The sequence below is a fragment of the Schistocerca nitens genome, chromosome 2, assembly GCF_023898315.1.
Source record: "Schistocerca nitens isolate TAMUIC-IGC-003100 chromosome 2, iqSchNite1.1, whole genome shotgun sequence".
In the NCBI taxonomy this organism is placed as follows: domain Eukaryota; kingdom Metazoa; phylum Arthropoda; class Insecta; order Orthoptera; family Acrididae; genus Schistocerca; species Schistocerca nitens.
In genome coordinates this window covers 935,731,554-935,758,160 of record NC_064615.1, presented here as the reverse complement: position 1 = coordinate 935,758,160, position 26,607 = coordinate 935,731,554, and the positions used below count along the sequence as shown (strand labels likewise).

The window sequence follows — 26,607 nt, the reverse complement described above, 5'->3', positions numbered from 1 at the left end:
GTAGTAATGCTGATTCACTGTTTGTCCCTCTGGTACCCAATCAATGTGCACAATCCCTTTGATGTCAAAAAAAAAAACAATCATCATTGCCTTGAATTTCGATTTTGACATTCGTGCTTTTTTTTGTCGTGGAGAACCAGGAGTTTTCCAATGCATCGATTGGCGTTCCTTCTGTTCAATTGTGAGACACTTTGGAACCATTTTTGAACACACTTTGTTCATGTTGAAACTTTCATGAAGAATCTGCCTAACACTTTCCTTGTCAACTCCTGTTAACTCAGACACTGCTCTGATTGTTAAACGGCGATCTTGTCGAACAAGTTTACCGATTTTTTCAATGTTTGCATCAGTTTTGCTGACAATGGTCTGCCAGTGCGAGTGTCATCACTGGTGTCTTCGCGGCCATCTTGAAATCGTTTAAATCACTCAAACACTTGTGTTCGCGATAAACAATCATCGCCGTACACTTGTTGTAACATTACAAACGTTTCACTTGCAGATTTTCCTAGTTTGAAACAAAATTTGATGTTAACACGCTGTTCTTTCTGTACACTCAACATTTTCCGACGCACAGACAAAACGTCAACTACTTAAAACAGACGCCACGGGCAGACTGAGTGCAGGAGGCAGATGAAACTCGAGCAGTAGGTGGAGCGAGAGTCACGTGACAGGCCACGCGACTTTCAGCCTTATTGCATTCGTTTTATTGTTTGACCAGTACTAGTCCGGTTTTTTTCTAGCCACACCTCGTACAGTATCCGACCAAAATATTGATGTGGGATGTGTCCACCCTCCGTCTTTATGACGGCTGGAACTCTGCTGAAGACACTGTCAGTGAAATTTCTCAAGGCCTGTGGGAGAATGGCGGCCCACTCGTCCTCAAGAGCTGACAACAGAGGTGGTACACTATGTGATGAAAAGTATCCGGACACATGGCTGAAAATGACTGGCAAGTTCGTTGCGCTCTCCATCGGTAATGCCGGAATTCAGCATGGTGTTGGACCACCCTTAGCCTTCATGACAGCTCACTCTCGCAGGCATACGTTCAATGAGGTGTTGGAAGATTTCTTGGGGAATGGCAGCCCATTCTTCACGGAGTGCTGCACTGAGGAGAGGTATCGATGTCGGTCGGTGAGGCCTGGCACGACGTCGGCGTTCCAAAAGATACCAAAGGTTTTCTATAGGATTCCGTTCAGGACTCTGTGCAGGCCAGTCCATTACAGGGATGTTATTGTCGTTTAACCACTCCGCCACAGACAGTGCATTATGAACAGGTGCTCGATCGTGTTGAAAGATGCAATCGCCATTCCCGAATTGCTCTTCAACAGTGGGAAGCAATAAGGTGCTTAAAACATCAATGTAGGCCTGTACTGTGATAGTGCCAAGCAAAACAACAAGGGGTGCAAGCCCCCTCTATGAAAAACGCGGTCACATCATAACACCACCGCCTCCCAATTTTACTGTTGGCACTACACACGCTGGCAGATGACGCTCATCGGGCATTCGCCATACCCACACCCGGCTATCGGATCGCCACATTGTATACCGTGATTCGTCACACCACACAACGTTTTTCCACTGTTCACCAGGCGAGGCATCGTTTGGCATTTACCGGCATCATGTAAGACTCATGAAGAGCCTCTCGACCATGAAATCCAAGTTTTCTCACCTCCCGCCTAACTGTCATAGTGCTTGCAGTGGATCATGATGCAGTTTGGAATTCCTGTGGGATGGTGTGGATAGATGTGTGCCTATTACACATTACGACTCTCTTCAATTGTCGGCGGTCTCTGTCAGCCAACAGTCGAGGTCGACCTGTACGGTTTTGTACTATACGTGTCCCTTCACGTTTCCACTTCACTATCACATCGGAAACAGTGGACCTAGGGATGTTTAGGAGAGCGGAAATGTCGCGTACAGACGTATGACACAAGTGACACCCAATCACCTGACAACGTTCGAAGTCCGTGAGATATTCGGAGCCCCCCATTCTGCTCTCTCACGATGTCTAATGACTACTGACGTCGCTGATTTGGAGTACCTGGAAGTAGGTGGCAGCACAATGCACCTAATATGAAAAACGTATGTTTCTTTTGACCACATAGTCTATCTGGAGGGAAGTCGACTTTCTAACGCCTATATCGGGTGTTGCCGTGGGTTCAGGTCGGAACGTTGAGCAGGTCAATCGAGTTCAGCAGTTTTAGTGTCCACAAACCATTGCCTCACAGGCGAATCTTTACGATGGGGTGCACTGTCATGTTGATACAGTCATCGTCTACTGTACCAAGTACACAACGCTGTAGAATGTGTTCATACACTCCCGCGTTTAGTGTTTTCCTAGGCGCAATAAGGGAACCAAATCTTGACAGCGGAAAACACACCCATTCTGTAAAACTACCTTCTCTGCACATCTTGTTTGGCACTACATTATGATGGCAGGTAACGTTCTCCAGGAATTCGGCAAACCCAAACCCTTCCATTGAGTTGCCACTCTAAATCACTCGTTTCCAGTCATCCACTGTCGTTTTTGACACAAACTCAAGGGTGGCTTAGTATTGACTACAGAGCTCCTCGAGCACTGTACCGCATTGTTTTTAACTCACTACTCACAGCTAGTAGCTGGACTGTTTGTAGCATTTAGGAATTCACGAGTGATTCCTTTCGCTGATTTCACGCGAAATTTTAGAACGACCCTCCGCAGTGCCCGGCGGTCCACCAGTACATGAGGTCCGCATGATATAGGTTTAGCTGTGGTTGCCCTTTACGTTTCCACTTCTCAGTCACATGGCTAACAGCCGACTTGGGCAGCTTTAGAAGAGATGAGATGTCCTTGATGGATGTGTTACTCGGTTGAATCAAATGACTAATCCACTAAGAAATCACTGAGCTCTTCTCACTGGCCTGCTGTACTGCTTCTCCACTAACATGATAATACTACCCACCCTCTTTCACAACAACGAGTCCTTGACTTGTGACATATATTTTTATTAGCGTTCTAATCATTTACGGTATCGTATTTCTCTGCTACGAGTTTTGATGGCTCTAAGGAACTTCGAGGCTTAGCAATAGCAGTGAAATAACGCGATGTGTGGCGAGACCTGAACTTGCACTGCACTGTCGATGGTGAAAGGCACCGACCGTGACCGTTTCTGTAGCGTAGCGCCTGCAGAAGCACGGGCAAATTAATTAGACAGCTGCGTCGTTATTGGTGACCCTGATCAGAGGAGAGCAACTTGCTGTGTTAACGACCTCAGCTTTGTCCAGTTGACTTGTACCTTATGGAACGTACTATTTGCGTCAAATAATAAGACAGGAAGCAGCAGGGCCATAATTATCAAACGCACACAGCTTGTGTTAAGTAATGTTTATTAGTTTGCACAATTTAATACAACAAAACAGAAGCACATTAAAAATTTTTCTTAAGCCCCTGTTAACAAATGCATAAAACATTAACAAAATTTCAGTTGGCGTGAATAGTTGATAAAATCAAAACTTGCCAAACTCTGAACCCGTAAGACTATCCTGTACAATGACTTCTCTTTTGCAATGTAAATTCATACCAAGATATAACATTTAGTCATAACATAAGGCACACAAGTAATAATAAAGGAAACTTTAAGACTTAAACGCTCAGCACTGAAAACACTGAACACACTGATTTCTCAGTAAGGAATAATCCAGTTGATGCCAGTAGGAGGAGGCACTGATTAAAATGACAAACAATTAATAATAAACAGCTCCTCAGCACTTAAGATTCCCTTAGGATATACGCACATGAAGTCCTCCTATATAAAAATTAACTTTACAATCAGCACACAACGTACAAATATAATAAACAAACGGCTGATAAAGGAATACAGAATTAATAAGGCGGAGCCTTCAGCAATTTGATCGGGCACTAATTACAGAGTGAAATCCAGTTTTGCAGGTTTCAATTCATATTTCGAGCGAAAGGGGCGTCCACCAAAGCGGCGGAGGAACGAGCTGCAAAGCTTAATGGCCTGATAGATCTAGGAACAAAGAGAACAGCAATACTCTACTTAAGGACGAGATCGAGACAGATGGCCAGCAACATGGAGTCCGATCTAACGAATCACAGTTCCACTGGCAACGGCCAAGTCGTCAAGCCCCTGTCACGCCCCACCGTACCGGACGAAATACACTGCGCTCCACACAACTGAAACATTAATCAACTACAACAGCACACTTGCAATTGCACTTTCATATTGCATAAAAGAATAAAACGTAACATTAAAACAATAAAGCTCGCAAATTTTTTTTGGATTAAACACTTAAGAATTCGTTTGAACACAGATGCGTAGGTAAGACTGTTCCTTGAAACGTGATAGTAACAGCTGAGTATTATTTTAAACTGGCAAGAGTCCATCAGAACTACACTTTCATGGAATCTGATGGATGACCAATCTTGGTCATAAGACGGACGACGATTCGCCAGCAACATAAATATTCTGTTGACAACGGGAGGATAATCAAGGCGCCTACGTGGACGCGCATTACTGCTTGCGGCTTCCGACAGAGGTCGCTGGGGCTGCCGATGGCAGCGCAGAGCAGCGGCGGCAGCCTCCGCGCGTGCGCCGAAGTATTTGGTTCTTCATCCTGTAGGTGGCGTTACTGTCCTTCCAGCTATCAGTTGATATCGTCGCTATTGGCCATCGAATTTGGCGCCTCCACGCATGCGCACTTCCTGCCTAAAACTGGCATAAATGGGGAGCCCTGGTCCTGCCTTAGCAGTGTGATCGTCGCACCTGAAGATGTCGGCCAGTTGCGCTGACGAAATATTGTGGAGTTTTCACTATGACATCCGACGTCTCGCCCGAGAACCATATATACAACATGTCCGTCGGGAAAGCCTCAAGCAACATATGTCTAAAAATATTTGATGAGTGCCCAAATCATTCGCTCCAAACGTACAGAATCTTCGTCCAACCAATCGTGAATAACTGTAGCCGCGTGACATTGCGCTTTGTCATCCATTAAAATTCCATCGTTTTTGGGAAAATAAATTCCATGAATGGCTGAAAATGATCTTCAGGTAGCCGAATGTAACCATTTCCGGTCAATGATAGGTTCAGTTGGATCTGAGGACCCAGTCCATTGAATGTAAACATAGTCTACACTGTCACTGGGCCACCATCAGCTTGCAAGGTGCCTTGTTGACAATTTGGGTGTATGACCTTCTGGGGTCTGCTCCCCACTCAACCCTACCATCGACTCTTACCAGCTGAAATCGGGACTCATCTGAGCAGGTCGTGGTTTTCCAGTCGGCTAGAGTCCAATCGATATGGTCACAAGCAGAAGCGCTGCAGTCGATGTTGGACTGTTAGCAAAGATACTCGTGTCGGCCGCCTTCTGCCATGACCCATTCATGCCAAATTTCGCTACACTTACGTAACGGGTAAGTTCGTTGTACGCCCCACATCGATTTATGCGGCTATTCACGCGGTGCTGCTTGTCCGTTAGCACTGACAACTGTACGCAACCGTTGCTGCCCTCGGTCGTTAAGTGAAGTGTATCGGCCAGTGCGATGTCCGTGATGAGAGGTAATACCTGAAATTTGGTATTCTCGGCACGCTCTTGACTCTGTGGATCTTGAAATACTGAATTGCCTGACGATTTCCCAAGTGGAACGTCACTAGCTCCAACTACCGCTCCTCATTCAGAGTCTGTTAATTTCCGTGTTCCGGCCATAATATCGTCGAAAACATTTTCACATGAGCCATCTGAGTACAAACGACAGCTCCGCCAGTGCACTGTCTTTTTATACCTTGTGTAAGAGATTCTACCACCTTCTGTATACGTGCAAATCGATATCCGTTGATTTTTGTCACCTCATTGTGTAATGTTATGTGTGCCTCACTGCTTTTTTTTTCTTTAGCTAATTTGTGCCTGATTTTATTCTAAGAGGCTCAGTATTGTATGTAAATACCAAAAATGTAAATGTGATTCAAAAAGTACTTGAAGTGAAGTGAAGCGCAGCTGGACAGCAAGAAACTCTTTAGCGTGCAATCCCCGCAACGATAGTATTAGAGACACTTTCAGTATGGACTCTGAAAAAAACATTAATTTATTTAAAAAAAGACTGTTATTTTGTATCTTGTGGAAAGAGGACGTGTTGCTAGGCCGTCGCTCAGAACGTATTGTTATATTTAATGAAAACTGATATTCTAGTGATAAAACCTTCCCCCATGAACCATGGACCTTGCCGTTGGTGGGGAGGCTTGCGTGCCTCAGCGATACAGATGGCCGTACCGTAGGTGCAACCACAACGGAGGGGTATCTGTTGAGAGGCCAGACAAACATGTGGTTCCTGAAGAGGGGCAGCAGCCTTTTCAGTAGTTGCAGGGGCAACAGTCTGGATGATTGACTGATCTGGCCTTGTAACATTAACCAAAACGGCCTTGCTGTGCTGGTACTGCGAACGGCTGAAAGCAAGGGGAAACTACAGCCGTAATTTTTCCCGAGGACATGCAGCTTTACTGTATGATTAAATGATGATCTTGGGTAAAATATTCCGGAGGTAAAATAGTCCCCCATTCGGATCTCCGGGCGGGGACTACTCAAGAGGACGTCGTTATCAGGAGAAAGAAAACTGGCATTCTACGGATCGGAGCGTGGAATGTCAGATCCCTTAATCGGGCAGGTAGGTTAGAAAATTTAAAAAGCGAAATGGATAGGTTAAAGTTAGATATAGTGGGAATTAGTGAAGTTCGGTGGCAGGAGGAACAAGACTTTTGGTCAGGTGATTACAGATTTATAAATACAAAATCAAATAGGGGTAATGCAGGAGTAGGTTTAATAATGAATAAAAAAATAGGAGTGCGGGTAAGCTACTACAAACAGCATAGTGAACGCATTATTGTGGCCAAGATAGACACAAAGCCCATTCCTACTACAGTAGTACAAGTTTATATGCCAACTAGCTCTGCAGATGATGAAGAAATTGATGAAATGTATGACGAGATAAAAGAAATTATTGAGGTAGTGAAGGGAGACGAAAATTTAATAGTCATGGGTGACTGGAATTCGTCAGTAGGAAAAGGGAGAGAAGGAAACATAGTATGTGAATATGGATTGGGGGGAAGAAATGAAAGAGGAAGCCGCCTTGTAGAATTTTGCACAGAGCACAACTTAATCATAGCTAACACTTGGTTCAAGAATCATAAAAGAAGGTTGTATACCTGGAAGAATCCTGGAGATACTAAGAGGTATCAGATAGATTATATAATGGTAAGACAGAGATTTAGGAACCAGGTTTTAAATTGTAAGACATTTCCAGGGGCAGATGTGGATTCTGACCACAATCTATTGGTTATGAACTGCAGATTAAAACTGAAGAAACTGCAAAACGGTGGGAATTTAAGGAGATGGGACCTGGATAAACTGAAAGAACCAGAGGTTGTAGAGAGTTTCAGGGAGAGCATAAGGGAACAATTGACAGGAATGGGGGAAAGAAATACGGTAGAAGAAGAATGGGTAGCTCTGAGGGATGAAGTAGTGAAGGCAGCAGAGGATCAAGTAGGTGAAAAGACGAGGGCTAATAGAAATCCTTGGGTAACAGAAGAAATATTGAATTTAATTGATGAAAGGAGAAAATATAAAAATGCAGTAAATGAAGCAGGCAAAAAGGAATACAAACGTCTCAAAAATGAAATCGACAGGAAGTGCAAAATGGCTAAGCAGGGATGGCTAGAGGACACATGTAAGGATGTAGAGGCTTGTCTCACTAGGGGTAAGATAGATACTGCCTACAGGAAAATTAAAGAGCCCTTTGGAGAGAAGAGAACCACTTGTATGAATATCAAGAGCTACGATGGCAACCCAGTTCTGAGCAAAGAAGGGAAGGCAGAAAGGTGGAAGGAGTATATAGAGGGTTTATACAACGGCGAAGTACTTGAGGACAATATTATGGAAATGGAAGAGGATGTAGATGAAGACGAAATCGGAGATAAGATACTGCGTGAAGAGTTTGACAGAGCACTGAAAGACCTGAGTCGAAACAAGGCCCCGGGAATAGACAACATTCCATTAGAACTACTGATGGCCTTGGGAGAGCCAGTCATGACAAAACTCTACCATCTGGTGAGCAAGATGTATGAGACAGGCGAAATACCCACAGACTTCAAGAAGAATATAATAACTCCAATCCCAAAGAAAGCAGGTGTTGACAGATGTGAAAATTACCGAACTATCAGTTTAATAAGTCACAGCTGCAAAATACTAACGCGAATTCTTTACAGACGAATGGAAAACCTGGTAGAAGCGGACCTCGGGGAAGATCAGTTTGGATTCCGTAGAAATGTTGGAACACGTGAGGCAATACTAACCTTACGACTTATCTTAGAAGAAAGATTAAGAAAAAGCAAACCTACGCGTCTAGCATTTGTAGACTTAGAGAAAGCTTTTGACAACGTTAACTGGAATACTCTCTTTCAAATTCTGAAGGTGGCAGGGGTAAAATACAGGGAGCGAAAGGCTATTTACAATTTGTACAGAAACCAGATGGCAGTTATAAGAGTCGAGGGACATGAAAGGGAAGCAGTGGTTGGGAAGGGAGTGAGACAGGCTTGTAGCCTCTCCCCGATGTTATTCAATCTGTATATTGAGCAAGCAGTAAAGGAAACAAAAGAAAAATTCGGAGTAGGTATTAAAATTCATGGAGAAGAAGTAAGAACTTTGAGGTTCGCCGATGACATTGTAATTCTGTCAGAGACAGCAAAGGACTTGGAAGAGCAGTTGAACGGAATGGACAGTGTCTTGAAAGGAGGATATAAGATGAACATCAACAAAAGCAAAACGAGGATAATGGAATGTAGTCGAATTAAGTCGGGTGATGCTGAGGGAATTAGATTAGGAAATGAGACACTTAAAGTAGTAAAGGAGTTTTGCTATTTAGGGAGTAAAATAACTGATGATGGTCGAAGTAGAGAGGATATAAAATGTAGACTGGCAATGGCAAGGAAATCGTTTCTGAAGAAGAGAAATTTGTTAACATCGAGTATAGATTTAAGTTTCAGGAAGTCGTTTCTGAAAGTATTTGTATGGAGTGTAGCCATGTATGGAAGTGAAACATGGACGAAAAATAGTTTGGACAAGAAGAGAATAGAAGCTTTCGAAATGTGGTGCTACAGAAGAATGCTGAAGATAAGGTGGGTAGATCACGTAACTAATTAGGAGGTATTGAATAGGATTGGGGAGAAGAGAAGTTTGTGGCACAACTTGACTAGAAGAAGGGATCGGTTGGTAGGACATGTTTTGAGGCATCAAGGGATCACAAATTTAACATTGGAGGGCAGCGTGGAGGGTAAAAATCGTAGAGGGAGACCAAGAGATCAATACACTAAGCAGATTCAGAAAGATGTAGGTTGCAGTAGGTACTGGGAGACGAAGAAGCTTGCACAGGATTGAGTAGCATGGAGAGCTGCATCAAACGAGTCTCAGGACTGAAGACCACAACAACAACAGTGATAAAACCGAGTGAAGTATGTGTAAGAGTTGCCAAACATTTATTTGTACAAAATTTTTGGAGGTGAAGATTAGAAATATCTTGTTTTTGGAAAAGGAGCGGAACTTCATTGTCGTTGCCGTCTATCAATCGACAGAATTGTAAGTGTACATAGCTCACTAAAATACAGGAAAAGAAATGCATTCTCTATAGTTTTCATTCAATAAGTAACAACCTCTCTTAATTTCTTAATTACAGTAATTGGTTTATGTTCTTGTACAATAGTATGTTGCTGAACTCCACTGACCAATTTTGATGTAGCAGGACGTGTAGTTTGAAGGAAGTTTGTGTGTCAAGCAATCTCCTTTTCTCACGAAAAGCAGATTGCTGCTTCATTTTACTTACTTACAACAGTGGTCCCTTCGGTATGAAAAGCTACGAAAACTTGGGCTCAAAGCTATCCGCAATACGGCCAAGTAACTGACAGAGTCGTATTTTAAACCATAAAGAACAGTAACTTCCTCCAAATTACAATACGTCAACAACTGGTGCAGAAGCTGATCATTCAAGGAGGCAGCAACCAAAAATTCAGGTACCAGTTACGACTTAAAGTAAAAATCTCAATCAAAAATCAATCTCTCTCTCTCTGAAAACACATATATAAATTTTTATAATACTATTTAAAAAAAAGGTGATATTACAATTGTACACTGCCTGTTGCTTAAGAAGATCATGAGAGACAGGTGTCCACCATCGAATCAGCGTAATATAAGAACGCTGTTCAAAGTCAAGGTTAGGATATTTTTAGTATTGTGAAATACGTCCTAATTAGCGATGTTAGAGACCAGGATTGTGGAAGTATTTAACTAATAACTTACGTTCGAAATAAAAAGAAATATTTGAGGAATGGAAATTTGTGGCTTGTTGTTTGATTGAAACATTCACTGTACGAAGGCTGTGTGCTTGTTCACAGATTGGCAGGCAGTCGAACACGTCGCCAGGAACATTACGTCGGCGGATAAGGAGCTGGTTCTGCCACTGGTACTGCGGTACCTTACACCCAGCGTGAGTACAGCGGCGTTTTAGCCTTTACAGACACTTTCTCAGATACTTCTGGCTTAAAACCTTAGACATCAACACTAAAGTTAATCGTAATGCAGAAGCAATGAAAACTGCAAATTTCTAGTATTTAATAGTGTATGAACTTAACTAACAGCTAATTGAAACTAGAAAGAAACAATTAAAATCGCTCAAAAGAGGAAAGGCCGCTGGACCTGATGGGATACCAGTTCGGTTTTACACAGAGTACGCGAAGGAACTTGCCCCCCTTCTTGCAGCGGTGTACCGTTGGTCTCTAGAAGAGCGTAGCGTTCCAAAGGATTGTAAAAGGGCACAGGTCATCCCCGTTTTCAAGAAGGGACGATGTTCAGAACTATAAACCTATATCTCTAACGTCGATCAGTTGTAGAATTTTGGAACACGTATTATGTTCGAGTCTAATGACTTTACTGGAGACTAGAAATCTACTCTGTAGGAATCAGCATGGGTTTCGAAAAAGACGATCGTGTGAAACCCAGCTCGCGCTATTCGTCCACGATACTCAGAGGGCCATAGACACGGGTTCCCAGGTAGAGGCCGTGTTTCTTGACTTCCGCAAGGCGTTCGATACGGTTCCCCACAGTCGTTTAATGAACAAAGTAAGAGCATATGGACTATCAGACCAATTGTGTGATTGGATTGAAGAGTTCGTAGATAACAGAACGCAGCATGTCATTCTCAATGGAGAGAAGTCTTCCGAAGTAAGAGTGATTTCAGGTGTGCCGCAGGGGAGTATCGTACGACCGTTGCTATTCACGATATACATAAATGACCTTGTGGATGACGTCCGAAGTTCACTGAGGCTTTTTGCGGATGTAGCTGTGGTATATCGAGAGGTTGTAACAATGGAAAATTGTACTGAAATGCAGGAGGATCTGCAGTGAATTGACGAATGGTCCACGGAATGGCAATTGAATCTCAATGTAGACAAGTGTAATGTGCTGCGAATACATAGAAAGAAAGATCCTTTATCATTTAGCTACAATATAGCACGTCAGCAACTGGAAGCAGTTAATTCCATAAATTATCTGGGAGGAGGCATTAGGAGTGATATACACTGGAATGATCATATAAAGTTGATCGTCGGTAAAGCAGATGCCAGACTGAGATTCGTTGGAAGAATCCTAAGGAAATGCAATCCGAAAACAAAGGAAGTAGGTACACTTGTTCGCCCACTGCTTGAATATTGCTCACCAGTGTGGGATCCGTACCAGATAGGGTTGATAGAAGAGATAAAGAAGATCCAACGGAGAGTAGCGCACTTCGTAACAGGATCATTTAGTATTCGTGAAAGTGTTACGGAGATGATAGATAAACTCCAGTGGAAGACTCTGCAGGAGAGACGCTCAGTAGCTCAGTACGTGCTTTTGTTGAAGTTTCGAGAACATACCTTCACCGAGGAGTCAAGCAGTATATTGCTCCATCCTACGTTTATCTCGCGAAGAGACCATGAGGATAAAATCAGAGATATCAGAGCCCACACAGATGCATACCGACAATCCTTCTTTCCACGAGCAATACGAGACTGGAATAGAAGGGAGAACCGATAGAGGTACTCAAGGTACCCTCCGCCACACACCGTCAGGTGGCTTGCGGAGTATGGATGTAGATGTAGATGTAGATGTAGAAAGTCGCAGGTACTTTTTAGCAAACTAATAGTCCTGCTTTAATTTATAACTCACTCAGTGATGTTCCTGTCCTTTATCTTACATCCCACTACCTCTGTATGCATCCTCTTCATGGCAGTCTGTATCCTGCAGTCTTTCAATTCCCGTTTGAACGCTTGTTGTCATAAATCTCTTTTTTGCATCACTTTCGAGAATCTACAGCAATACTTCTATTAGAAATGACGGAGAAGTATTTAGAAAATATGGCAGTGATTTCTTTAAAGGAACTAGTCAACTAGAGCGAAACTCTTTACACAGCTTTGCTGATTGGGATTCTCTGAAGAAGACGAACGGTGAAAACAAAAAGACGAGAGTCCACGAAACGTAATACAGGAAGCCTCCATAACGTACTGCAACACTTTAATAACGAATATTTCTAAGACAGACATGGTACAATAGAAAAAAGAAAAGCAGCAGGCTATTTGTAATGATATGCCTATACATAGGCTGTTGTTTGTTGTTTAATCTTCATCAAAAACTTGTAATATTGTAATGTGAGTTCATATTCTGATATATTATGAAATATAATTGTATTATCCATACCAAGTACTTGACGTAGAGGTTATGAAGATAGTCATTATCGTTATTTAGCGCACGACACACAAAACAACAGTTACGCATTTCGGGAGTCAGACTCCCACCATCTGGCTGTCTGCGTTTTAACTTTCACACTGACGCACACTCTTAAAAAAAGCGCAAACTAGTCATGAAAAAAAGTTAAATAAAATGAAAGTATTCGGGTATTAAGTTCTCCTCTTACTTTAAAATCGGGAACGCCTCATTCTCTGTTTTGCCTTTTCATAGTACCGTCCGTTTCTACAGTGGTAACATCGATCGCATCTGATACACTTCACACCAACTGCCTTCCACTACACTGGCTTCTTCTGTAAACAAGTACACTGCTCCAACTTACGGCACTGAGCCACTAACGGTTCCACTGTATTCCAGAGATGTCACAGGAGACGTGAGGAAATATCATCTTCTCGTATTACTGCTAAATAGAAAAACGATTCACGAATCCGCTACCGCTCTCCCCCAAGTCTATCTCGGTGAACTGATACTTCTAGTTCTTCAAGTTCCTATCTTCGCTACTTGCACCACTTCTAAATTCTCTTCAACACCGCCTCGTACATGTGTTTCGCTACGACAGATTTAGCGTAATTGCCCAGTCTTAAAGCGTCCGTGTGTTCTTTGTACCTTGTCGAAAATATTTTCCTGTCTGTCCTATATATCTCGCGTCATATGATGCTCACTGTACTATAGTTATGTATCTCAATCAATAAAAACGGAACCCTTATAGAATCAGTTTGTTGTCCGTCCGTCTGTCTGTCTGTCTGCCTGTCCGATTGTTAAAAACCCTCATTATCAGAAAAGTTTAGACGTATCAGGTTGAAATTTATGTCTCATATTAAGGTCTGTGTCTCATATTAAGGTCTGTGTAAAAAATGAAATCATCTAAGTCGATAAAATCAAAGGATACGGTCATTTATGTCACACATTTTGATGCAAACTCATTCATCAAAACCTGTATCGTACTTCGCGTTGGCCTAGAATCACGAAATTTGGCAAGAAGCAAGGTTTCACAATTAAAATAAAGCGACAAATCCGCAAATTGTTAATTTGTAATTATATCATATGAAATATTTCTTTTGTCATTTGTTATCCGACTTAAATTTAAAATATTCTCAAAAGACTAGAAATTCCGGGAAGCGATATCTTGCCAGTATCAAGTCGATAACATAAAAATCGTCTAGATTCTTGATTCGCGGGATGGGTGAAGTGCCTGTATAGATAATCAAGTTTATACGGAACCTTCAGATCCTGAGTCCTGCTCGCACCTCGCCAATTTTTTGTATACGACTGTTTGTTTTAGTTCACTTTTCCTATTTCCGGCGTCGTGCTTTAAACCACATATTACTAAGTTTTTCGCTTGGAATGCGAACATGACATTATATGGCTCAAATAAATCGCCAGTTTCTCTCAGATTTTCCCAAAATACGGTATGGTAACTATCTTTTTATCGTAAGCTAATTCTTCTTTTTGTTTCCGTTGTCTATTGTTATGTAGTTTATAATATTTAACTCATTCATTCTCTCTTCGGCACTCACTGGCATCTAATGACTCTGTGCAATGAACTTCTAAACGCAGCTTCTTTATATATTCACAGGTGGCATAACTGGTTAGGAATTACAACATCTGTTGCTGTTCACTTTCTAAAGATCGTCAAGGCATGTAATTCGTCTTGCCTCAGACCTTTCCGTCCGAAAAGTGAATACGTTTATTACTTTCGAGCTACAGTAAAGTCAATTTTCTCGAATAACGCACTACATTTACTATCTATTGTACCAATGTCACTGTCAGTTCATTTTACGAACTACAACATGTTGTCAACATAGTGTTTATAATACACTACCTCTTCCATTAAAAGGATCGTCAAACTTTAAAATGTTCTCTTCTAAACTGCTAATAAAATTACACGTCACTGTGTCCGAAATGATCGACCCTACAGCCAACCCATTTTTATGGATGTAATACGTTCCATTTAGCTAGAATCAGTTAAAATCAGTGACAAGACGCAGCAACTCTATAAAAACAGTCATTTCTTGCTTCGATATCTTCTTACACTTAAGTAGGTTGTTTCTAATACTCTCGTTCTTGTGATCTACCGGAATCTTAGCTCACAACTTTTTAATGTCCAGGAAGACAAATCGGGAGAATTCTGTAATCAGTTTATCTTTAATTTCGTTAATTATGCCATATTGTTACGCAACGAGTAGTTATTGCTAAACACACGACTGTCTCTAAGGAACGTATAAAAAGGGAGCAGCACGTACGGTCACAGATTCATTTGATCCACAGGAGAGCTTCACAAAGATACTGGAAACCTTAAATGTCAAACGTCTGATGATAGGCGCCAGCTATTCCGCCGAAGCGCGCTTACATTTTCAAGAACCAGCATTGAGTGGGGAATCCAGATATACAGGGTACTGGAAAAAGATACCGACCAACTTCGAGACGTTGCAGAGGATGTCTTGAGGGACAAATCGAGGATAGGAACACTTGTCCGTAAAAGTTATCTAACGACGCTTCAGAGCATCCAAGTTACAGGTTACCACTTCGCAACAAACGTGCCGCCGACGGACCGCAGGCAGAACGTCTTGCGCTGTTGTTTGTTATTCAGTGATCGCGACTTATTGCCACGATCACCAGTGAAGAAGATGAAGCTAGGCCTTGTCTTCTACGACTGCAATGCTCTGTTGCATCGGTGGATGACGGTTTCGGACACTGGTTTCCAATCTTAGTTTGTTCCTCAAAACACCCACTACGACACCTAGGAAATTGAAGGTATCGTTTTGTAACATCCATTATGTGAGAAGACACTACATATCGTTCGAGCTGGGACTACGAGACCTAATTACAGCGCGCACAAAGGAATTCAAGCCATCATTATTCCCGCGTTCCTTAGTCAATATAACAGTTAAAAAATCCTTTTTTGCGGCCCCCCACGAAATATCATCTGAGCCGATCTCTTCATCTCAGAATAGCACTTGCAACCAACGTCTTCAATTATTTACAGGATGTATTTCAATCGCTGTCTTTCTCTACAGTTTTTACCCTCTACAACTCCTTCTAGTACCAGAGAAGTTATTTCCTGATGTCTGAGCAGCTATTCTATCATCCTGTCCCTTCTTCTTGTCATTGTTTTCCGCATACTCTTTCCTCTCCGATTCTGTAGAAAACCGCATCATTCCATACCTAATCAGACCGCGTAATTTTCAATATTCGCCTGTAGCATCACGTCTCAAATGCTTTCATTTTCTTCTGTTCAGATTTTCCCACAGTTCTTTTTTCCATGTGCTCCAACTGTACAGTCTCAGAAATTTCTTCCCCAAATTAAGGCCTACCTTTGATGAAAAGGCACTAGCAATGCCATTTTTGCCAGTGCTAGTCTGCTTGTTATATCTTCCTTGTTGCATCCGTCATGGGTTATTTTGCTGTCTAGGTTCAGAATTTGTTAAGTTCATTTACTTCGTCATCACCTATCCTGATGTTAAGTTACTCACTGTTCTCATTTCTGCTACTTCTCATTACTTTCGTCTTTCTTCGATTTACTCTCAATTCATATTGCGTACTCACTAGACTGTTCATACCATCAGCAGATCCTGTAATTCTTCTTCACTGTCACTGACGAGAGCAATGTCATCAGCGTATCTTATCATTGCTATCCTTTCACCTTGAAATTTAATTCTACTCTTGAACCTTCCCTCTGTTTCCATCATTGCTTCTTCGATGTATAGACTGAACTGTATGAGCGAAAGACTATAGCCCTGTCTTACAACATTTGTATTCAGAGCACTTCCTTCTTGGTCTTATTCCGTCTCGGCTCTTGTACACGTTGTATACTACCAGTCTTTCACTATAGTTTACCTCAGTTTTTCTCAGAATTTCAAACATCTTGCACCATTTGACAATGTCGAACGCTTTTTGGAAGTCTTCAAATCCTATGAACTTGTCTTGATTTTTCTTTAGTGTTGCTTCCGTTATCAACCGCAACATGAGAACTGCCTCTCTGGTGCTTTTACCTTTCCTGAAGCCAAACTGATCATCATCTAACACATCCTCAATTTTCTTTTCAGTTCTGCTTTATATTATTTTTGTCAGCAACTTGGATGCACGAGCCGTTAAGCTGATTATGCGACAATTCTCGCACTTGCCACCTCTTGTAGTCTTCGGAATTGTGTAGATGAAGTCCTAATAAGTGGTAAAATGGAACATACTCTGGCTAGGACTTCACAGGGTTTTGCGGAGTTTAGATGTATATGTAGCCGTAGAGGACAAGACAAACTTATTTTCAATTAACTAAACAAACACCGTTTTTAGCCATGTTTCACAATTTATTATTAATGTTATCGCATAACCTAGGTTTAGGGTTATAAGCCTATTTTCAGGTACATTACTGATTCCCAAAGATGATAATACATAGATAAACCTGGTCACAAGGCAAAGATAATCTCAACTTTTTAGGTATTGATCCATAGCTTAATGTACACTTACGTCAATGCCAATTTTTTTAAATAAATTACATCCATTATTACACATTCACCAGTTATACTACAATGACCAAACTAAAGTTGTGCATCAGCTAAGATATTTTTAACTACGATGGACAGGGGTCCAAAGTTTTGCTTCTATCCTGGGGTTGTGATCTCATCTAAAAGAGGTGAATAATTGAATTGGGTTTGCTCGTTTAATAATAGGTGTAAAATTTGTAATTGGTCGAGTTTGGCCCCCTTTTACTCTGTGTGTACGACTTGTACATCTATTGTGTATTTGTGATTACTGTTCAGGCAATGTTCTGCAATGGCTGAATTAGGCTTCCTCAATCTCCGGCTTCTGCGGTGTTCCTTAAGTCTGGTACAGATTGACTTCCCCGTCTGTCCCATGTAGCAAGACTGACAATCCCGGCATGTGATTTTATAAACCCTACTTTTTGTGATAGCTGGTTATTTGTCTTTTGCATTGAACAAGAAACCACCTATTATCTGACGGACATAGAAAAACACAGAGAAAACCTTTGCCCTCAAGATGTTACTTATGCTATTTGATGTTTTCCCTATAAAATGTAATCTGCACCATTTCTTTTCCTGTTTGCCTGTATTTTTCATTGGGGACAGTAGGCACCTGGCCTCTTTCTTCATCTTTTTACCTAAAATTTTATCAGTGGTGTTGGGTCAAATTCATTATTTATGCCTATTGTTTCTATTGAGTTAAGTTCCTGGTCAAAGTCTTCTTGGGGCATAGGGATAGAAAGGAGACCGTGGATCATGCGATGAAATGCTGCAAGTTTGTAGGTTGCAGGATGTTGGTAGGAAGCCAGGATGAAAGTGTCAGTCAAAGGATCTTTTCGGTAAATTTTAAATTTATGTTTTCTGTCTTCTATCCTTAAGCTAATGTGCAGAAAATTTATGTTGCCCCCCCCCCCCCCCCTACTTATTTTCAGTTACGGTCGTAATCAGTGATTACATTCGTCACTGGTTTTGATGTTTCATGTCACTCATAGATAATCGGCTCTGTTGTTCTTCTTTATTCGTCTGGAGACGTCGTCTTTTTTAGCCCTCCAAACTACATGGAAGAAGATCACTGAAGACAATGTCTCAATAGGGGTCTATCTGAGGATGACACAAACGTGGAAACCAGTAATAACTGTATGCGATGGTTGCGATTGTAACTAAAAATAAAATTACCTTGTAATTGACAGTCGCTGACGTTCCACCATCAGTAGCTTAAATTAAATGAAATATTAATTTAACTTACTATTCTACATCATGCATGAGACAATTTATAAGAAAAGGTACTCGCGTAAATAGTTTCTAAATGCAGTCAGGCTTCATTATTAAGTTTTCCCTACCTATGCGGCCTTTTTGAATTTTGTCTCTGAAACCAACATTTAGTCCCTGTCTGCGAATGATTTACAGTGGGGACGTGACTTCGATTCACTGCAGGTAGTGGCTCGCTGCTCACTGAAGTGAAATTTATAGCGAGGTACGACCTTGCCGGGGCGAAGAGTCACACGTTTTTTAAATTCGAGCGTGGCTTGCCATTTCGGTTGTTTCGTAGACTTCATCTACCGTGTCACGGTGGAAGGCTGATGGTCTCCTGCTTGACAGCTGGAAACCAGGTATTAATAACCTTAGGACTTTTCTTTTTCCGACTGGACTGTTATCGTCTTTGGAGTTCTCCACTGGATCTGCAGAGTCTAGGGTAGTACCTGCTCCAGTTTGCTAGGACCTGGCTCTCTTAAAATGCAATCCTGTGCTTTCCTGACTCCAGTGTGTACTCCACTGCGGATTTTCTCCCCTTCAGGAGTTGCCTTCACACTCGTCGATTTTTCCATAGTTCTCTTGCAGTTGCTACCCATGTACACCAATTTACTATCACATCGTATTTTCGTGACATTCCAGTTTGACATCGTACGTAATAAGAAACACAGGTCAAGTTGAAGTTTACGCTCTAGCATACTTTGTAAACGTGTTGTTCTAAACAAATCTTCAAACCTAACGCAGGAACTAACACTGGTCACATCAAATGCGGTTCAAAAGTACCCCGCGAGAATAAATCAGCGTAATGGATAATTATGCAAAGGCAGCACAAGAAGTAACCGTTTCACCACAGTCCTCGGCGATGTCGCTTAGTGTGCCCATTCAGTGACAAGCGTATATACTAATAATACACTGTCCAGTCACATTAATGTCGGTACCTTTCAGGAGCCTGATTAACCACCTTTAGCAGCGCAGACTGCTACGAGACATGCAGGAAGCTAGCGAGGGGGATATGGAGCCATTCCGATTCCGGTGCAGCGGCCAGCTGCCCTAGGTTTCTCGGTTGAGGATACATGGCGCGATCAGCCCGATCGAGGTGGTTCCATAGATTCTCGACTGGGTTTACGTCCGGGGAGTATGGCGGTCAAGGGGGGGGGGGGGTATGGTAAACTCAGCCAGGTGCTCTACGAATCACTCCCGTACACTGTGAGCTGTGTGGCACGTTGCTCTCTTCTGGTGGTAGTTGGCATTGTGCAGCGGAAAAAGAAACTGCATATAGGGGTGGACATGTTCGCCAATGGTATATGATACTTGTGACGATCCATTGTGCTTTCCAGAAAGACGAGATCATCCAGGTAATGCCACGGAAACGTTCAACAGACCATCTCCGTTGTAGGGTATTTGCTTTCAGACGTTTCAAGTTGTACACGCCAACGGTCATCTGTGCGATGGACAACACACCCTCCTCTGGCCTGCGCCCTTCTGACAATCGTTGCAGGGCCGCACACACCAACTGCCGTCAGTCCGACGGAGCATAAGACGTGATTCATCTGAAAAGGTCACCTGTCGCCACACAATGGATCCCAGTTGTGGTATTGGCGTGCAAATTCCAGCCTTCGCCGCCGATGAACATGGGTGCATGAACAAGACTACGGAGGCCCATATGAAATAACGCTGAACGGTCTGAAGCCCCTTGATTGATCTGGGCGGCCAGTTGCTCAACACAAGCACGTCCATTCGCCTATACACATCTCCGCAGCCGTCGTTCACCTCTGTGATGGACCACAGTTGGTCGGCGCCTGTTTTGGACAGTGTTATTTTGCTACACACGGCATATTTTAACCACAGCGGTACAGCGCGTTCAGTTTACAGACTTAGCCGTTTCCGAAATTCTTTCACTCTTGGCTCGAAAGCCAATGATCATGTTCGTTTCGACGTCTGATAAATCGCTCCGTTTCCGCATTACGACAACGTCGGCCCTATTGTCCTCGTGCTTCCAATACGTTCCATAAACGCTCCACTGCTAGCGCCGCCACGCGCCCTCTATGGGTGGTTGTTGTACGTTGACGTCGAGCATAAGCGGTGTTCACATAATGTGATTGGACCATGTAGTTCGGCATGTCCAACAAGCAGGAAAGTGGAGCGTCTTCTCGGCAACAGGCCGAAACCAATTTGGCCTACAAGGCATGCGGAGACTCGCTAACCTATCTCCAAAATGGTTCAAATGACTCTAAGCGCTATGGGACTTAACATCTGAGGTCATCAGTCCCCTAGACTTAGAACCTAACTAACTTAACGACATCACACACAGCCATGCCCGAGGCAGGATTCGAACCTGCGACCGTAGCAGCAGCGCGGTTCCGGACTGAAGCGCCTAGAGCCGCTTTTTTTTTACTCTCATTTCGTTCGTTTTCGTTCGTTGCATCTGCTCGGTACGGAAGTCACAAGACACCCGTTTCAGTTCATCGTTGATCCATTAACTCAGTTTTTTTTATTATTATTATTATTACAGAGGGCAGCTAACCCTCTGACCCAACACGCTGAGTTACCGTGCCGGCCAAATGGCAGATAAAAATCGTGCTCCGGACGGAAGCGCCTAGAACCGCTCGGCCACAGCGGCCGGCAACCGACCTCCGCCCTAAGCAATACTAATACTGGCTGTCTGATCTCAGAGTTTAAATAGTGAGCTGTCAACATGCGTTTGTGGTCCTCAACTAAGGGTGAAGCTACTCTAGCAGATGGAAGACTGACAGTTTATTCTTTGAGACTTGCAAGTCCTCACTGATACATGTATGAGTACCTACTACGAAAAATGTTTATAGCAGACGACTTTCAAATGTGACGATGAAAGCACACTGGCATCAAACTTTCCTTGACAGTCAACATACGTTGTCAATAACCTTCAGATTTAATCTTTTAGTGATGCGCATTTCTTTTCTAGTGTAAAGACGTGTTGCCTATTTGTTGCAGTGGGTGGCGTTCTTCGGTCTTGGAGCAATATCAGCATCCATTATGGCCTCCGCAGATTCCAGCATTCTCGCTTCCAGTTCCATGTTCTCAAGAAACATTTACAAGCTAGTCCTGAGGACTCAGGTAAGTACCTGTCACGTGCGTTACCCCCTCTCCCGCTAAAAGCTGTAACAACAAGATAGTAACTTGAAAAATTAAACAGCAAGGCTCCTGACAGCTTAACTCCTCATTTATTGCAGAGATGATCTTCAGCATGACCTCTGACAATGTTGATATTACAGACACATTAGATTCTAACCTAACTTCCTTCCTTTTTCCTTGCTTCAGCAATATAAATAAGAAGAGAAGGTCTTCGACGGACGTTTATTTGACGTGTTTCAGGCCTCGGAGCGAGAGATGGTGTGGGTGCTGCGCGTGTCCGTGGTGGTGATCACCGCCATAGCGGCGCTCATCGGACTCACCGCGGGCAGCATCTACTACCTGTCGTGAGTACTCACACCGCTACACCTTACAACGTTATCTACACTATCTGTCCTAAAGTCTCCAGACACCTACTAGTCGACGTCAATATGGAGTGTGCCCAGCCCACCATTCGCCTTCATAATGGCTTGACCTCTGCTGGGGTGCTTTCAATGAGATGTCTGAACACCTTTGTAGGAATTCTTCATGAAGAGCCGAATCCAGAGAATGATGGACGCTTGGGATCTGAAGCGAGGTCGACGTTCTAACTCATCCAAAAGGTGCTCCATTTGGCGTAGGTCGAGACTCTGGGCGAGTCCAACCATTTCAAGAATGTTATCGTGTGTCTTCGCAGATGCTGTTTTATCGTAGGGTATATTTTCATTCTGATACAAGTACTCATAGTCTCCAAACTGTTCCTCTATTGTACGCAGTACACATTACACTAAATGTGTTCAAATCCTTCCGAATTTAGTGTTTTCTTATGCATAATAACGGGGCCAAACCCTAACTGTAAAAAATACTCTTATAGGTAACACCACCGCCTCCTTAGTTCACAGCTGGCTTTACACCTAGTGACAGGCAACGTTCTCCAGGAATTCGCCAAACCCAAACCCTTCGATCAGACTGCCACACGGTATAGCGTGATTCATCGCCCCAAATCACTTGTTTTCGGTCATCCAATGTCCAGTAGCGTCCCTTAGCACTGACTACAAAAGTGCGTTACTCAAGAGAACCCACCGAACCATTCTACCCCATTATTTTTAACTCTCTATCATTGTCGTAGCCAGAGTGCCGGTAACACTTTGGAACTCACGAGTGATTCCTTCTGCTGATTTTATGCGATATTTTACAACCATTGTCCCAATGTTCGACGGTCCCTATCCGTCAGTCATTTACAAGCTAGTCCTGAGGACTCAGGTAAGTACCTGTCACGAGAGTTACCCCCTCTCCCCCTAAAAGCTGTAACAATAAGACAGTAACATGAAAAATTAAACAGCAAGTCTCCTGCCAGCTTGGCTCCTCATTTCTTGTAGAAATGATCTTCAGCATGACCTCTGACGTGTTGTTGCCTGGTCTCGGCTTAGTCGTGCTTGTTCCTTCGCGTTTCTACTTCACAATAATATCTCCGACAATTGACTCGAGTAGCTTTAATTTTAGAAGAGATGAAATGTCCCTGTTGGATTTGTTACTCAGGCGAGATCCAATAACTAGTCCACGTTCGAAGTCACTAAGCTGTTCTGATCAACCCAAGTATACTGTTACTGCTTTTCTGCTAATAACACAGAACTCCCCGCCTCCTTTTATATTAGGGAGTCCGCCTCTCGTGGTATCTGGTGGCCAGCTACACATTACATACGGATGTCATGACACTTTTAATCAGATAGTGTAGGAGCGTTGCCTTTCACTCCTGGAGTCCTTTCCAGTAAAATTCTGCTGGGTGTGTGATCCTGTCATGATGTGATAAAACTGCCGACGTTGCGGCCGCTACTGCAGACAGTCCTCAGCAGGGTGACCTTCACACACCTAGGATATTTTTTAAATCCTGCATAGCTTTTAGCCCCTCACTTATTTACAATATATTGCAGTAATAGAATTTAAAAATTAATGTTTGTCAACCACACTAATTATTGTTGCGATCGGATTTTCGTTGATTTATCAGGATACCTTGAGAAGAAATATAGAACTGAAGTTTGAATTTTCCTGAATTTACATTTTGTTTTTACTAATCTTCTGTTCGTTGCCCGTTGCTACTTGTTCTAGTTTTTGGCACAGTTTTGCGTGAAGCGATGATATTTCTTCTTGCAAAATTTGTTCGAAGTATCCACGTCAGTAAATGAAATGTTTCAGACGTTGACTACAAATTTCCATGTTTTGTTAACAATTTTATCTGCTTATCACATTCAAATGACACGGGATGCAGGAGACCGCGCTCGAGATGAACATATCGGGCATAAATCTCCCACCAAAACATAGATCAAAGATACTACAAGAGTAGTTATTCTGTTAGCTTCAACGTTAACATTTTAACAGCAAAGCTTTTGCCATACAGCTCATCTTAATTCACCGTTACCACACTTTTCAACAAACAACAATAATAAATATTATTGTAGATGTAACTAGTTACACAAATAAACACTAAATATGCATAGCGATTTTGGAACAACATCACTTGAGGGCAAGCGATTTTTACCCGCGTTTTCCTACTGATACATTTCTGAATGTGATGAAAATAATATTCAAGTTATAAGTAGTAAAGCTGTCAACTGCCCATAGGTTCGTTTGAACACCACAGGCTTTGGAGATGGTATGCTGTTGCTTTCCTCCGAACTCTGAACTGACTTATCCAGCCAGTTATAGGGAGAACTACAGTTTAACATGGATTCCAAACTACGATGCAGTTCAGCAGTTTTTCTATTAATAAACGTTGTCAGTGGCGAAATGCATGCTAAGCAATAGATAAAAATCCAAAGACCGACCGGGGGTCCAACCCAAGGCTTTTGAATCACTTTACCACTGAGGCAACGAGCCCCACTAAAGTATAAAAACAAATGCAAAAAAAATTAATTGTTGTGGCGTTTTATTGGGTATTGTTGTTTATTAATGCAGCATATCGTTTTCTTCGGTAGAAAATCAGACTGAAGGATTGACCAGTTTCATTACAAGTTTCATTCACAAGCTCTTCAGAGCCATTTATATACGGTAAATAACCATTACTAAAGTAAAAACTTGGAGGGTAATTAATCACGTGGAATAAAAGAGTTAGAGAATGTTTGCAATTCGCGGCTGAAACATGGTTACGAAATTTTGTGCGTGAGTGCTGCAACTCGTAGAACCCATCGCCTTGTTTTGGCCTCTGCGAACTAGCTGATCTGGAATGAAGTTTCTGAAAACCAAACATATTCTTATCAAATCCTTACGGACCAAAACCACATTCTGTCTAGATGTTATATTAACTGATATTACCCAGGAATTAGGACTCTTCAAACAATTAGAATGAAAATGCATACTTTCAACAGTGAGTCAACTCCGTCAACCTGCGGTTCCCACTTGTATTAATACAAAACAGTAACACACTCGGCTATAAATTAAGCATAATTAACGAAACTCTACGTTGAATTAATGCAATCATTGTCACTGTCATAGCTGTCACTGAGATAGCAATGGATCATACTGTGCAACGATCCTTTCCAACATCTTATCAACCTCACACTATGGCATCGGTGATTACTAGCAAACTTCTGCGTCCTTGGCCTGTTCTTAGCGAGGTGTGCGCGGTTGGTGTGCTATGAACGTTCCCCGCCTCTTGTACAAGGTAAAACTGATAGTTGATCTGACCAGTGCCAATCCTAGTTCTTTCGCGGTCAATAAGACTTTCGTAACAGTGGCCGTTGATTCATTTGAAGTTCATGCGCTAGGATTGTCCGCGAACAGTGCAGGGTTGAGGTTCCGTTAAGCCACTAGCTTCCGTGTGTCGCTGGTGTATGGGATTGTTGTGGATGCCATAACCCTCTTCTCCATTCCCAGTCATCCTGTGACGTTTAAAACCCTTCCACCTTTTAATAAGGCAGAACGGAGTCTTACTCTGGCAATGCGGTTCATAAATGACAATTAGGCACTCCTAAGCCTCTTACTTCCATTAGATTGCTTGCGTGTTTTTCCATCTCATCCCTGCCACACTACTTCATCATCATAATCCCTCCACACTTTTGTTATCGCCAATTAACACTCTGCCGACCGTTGACACCACAGTGGTGTCGTGCGCATAGTATCGCGCAGTGGCTGGTGACAGCACTTTAGTATCTTTTTCACTCTGTTGGTGTATTGTTTAGGTAACAATAAGTTACACACGTCAACAAGGTTTTTTGTTTTTACAAGTACTTGTGCGCTTTCATCATGGCAGACGAAAGAGACGATACGATTTTTTACGATAAATGCGCGGACGTCTTGTCTGACGTTCCTGACGACTTGGCCGATTGGGAAGAAGACATTGGATATCAAAAAAATGAAAGTGAAGCAGAATCGCCGAAGAATTCGGTGAATGCTACGGTTGCCAACTGATTCGGATGAATCAGACGAAGAAGACAGACTATGATTTACTGAGGACCAGTAATAAATTTGAAGGATCTCCGGGTCCACACACATTTCCCAAAGATACACAGAGCGTCGTGGATATCGTAGAATTATATATTGGGAATGATCTATTTGAATATATTAGCAACGAAACCAACAAGTATTACAGTCAAAATTGCAATAGAAGGAAAATGGATTTTTAAAAAAATGCCAAATTTGTCGACGTTACGGGACCCGAAGTTAGAAAATGGTTTGGGCGTGCTAGCCTTATGGGAATTGTAAAAAAAGCAAGGATCGATTTTACTGGTCAACGAATCCGTTGATAGACACACCGATATTTCGTAAAACGATGTCCCGCAATCGATTCAGACAAATATTATCATTTTTACATTTTTCCGACAACAACAACAAACCAGATAATGCTGACCGGCTTTTCAAAGTGCAGTTCGTAATTGATTATTTTTCCAAAAAGTTTAAAGAACCTTTTAATCTAAGTCAAAACATCTCATTTGATGAAGGAATGATACTGTGGCGTGGACAGTTAAATTTTAATGTT

At 42.4% G+C, this 26,607-nt stretch overlaps 1 protein-coding gene across 1 annotated transcript in view; it reads left to right on the top strand.

Moving 5' to 3' along the window:
* Positions 1–26,607, top strand: part of LOC126235458 (high-affinity choline transporter 1-like) — a 402,761-nt gene that overhangs the window by 328,232 nt on the left and 47,922 nt on the right. Inside the window, exons 8-10 of the mRNA XM_049944181.1 lie at positions 10,437–10,528; positions 21,519–21,641; positions 21,900–22,003. Of these exons, the coding sequence (XP_049800138.1) occupies positions 10,437–10,528; positions 21,519–21,641; positions 21,900–22,003 (319 nt within the window). The remainder of the gene's footprint in view (positions 1–10,436; positions 10,529–21,518; positions 21,642–21,899; positions 22,004–26,607) is intronic.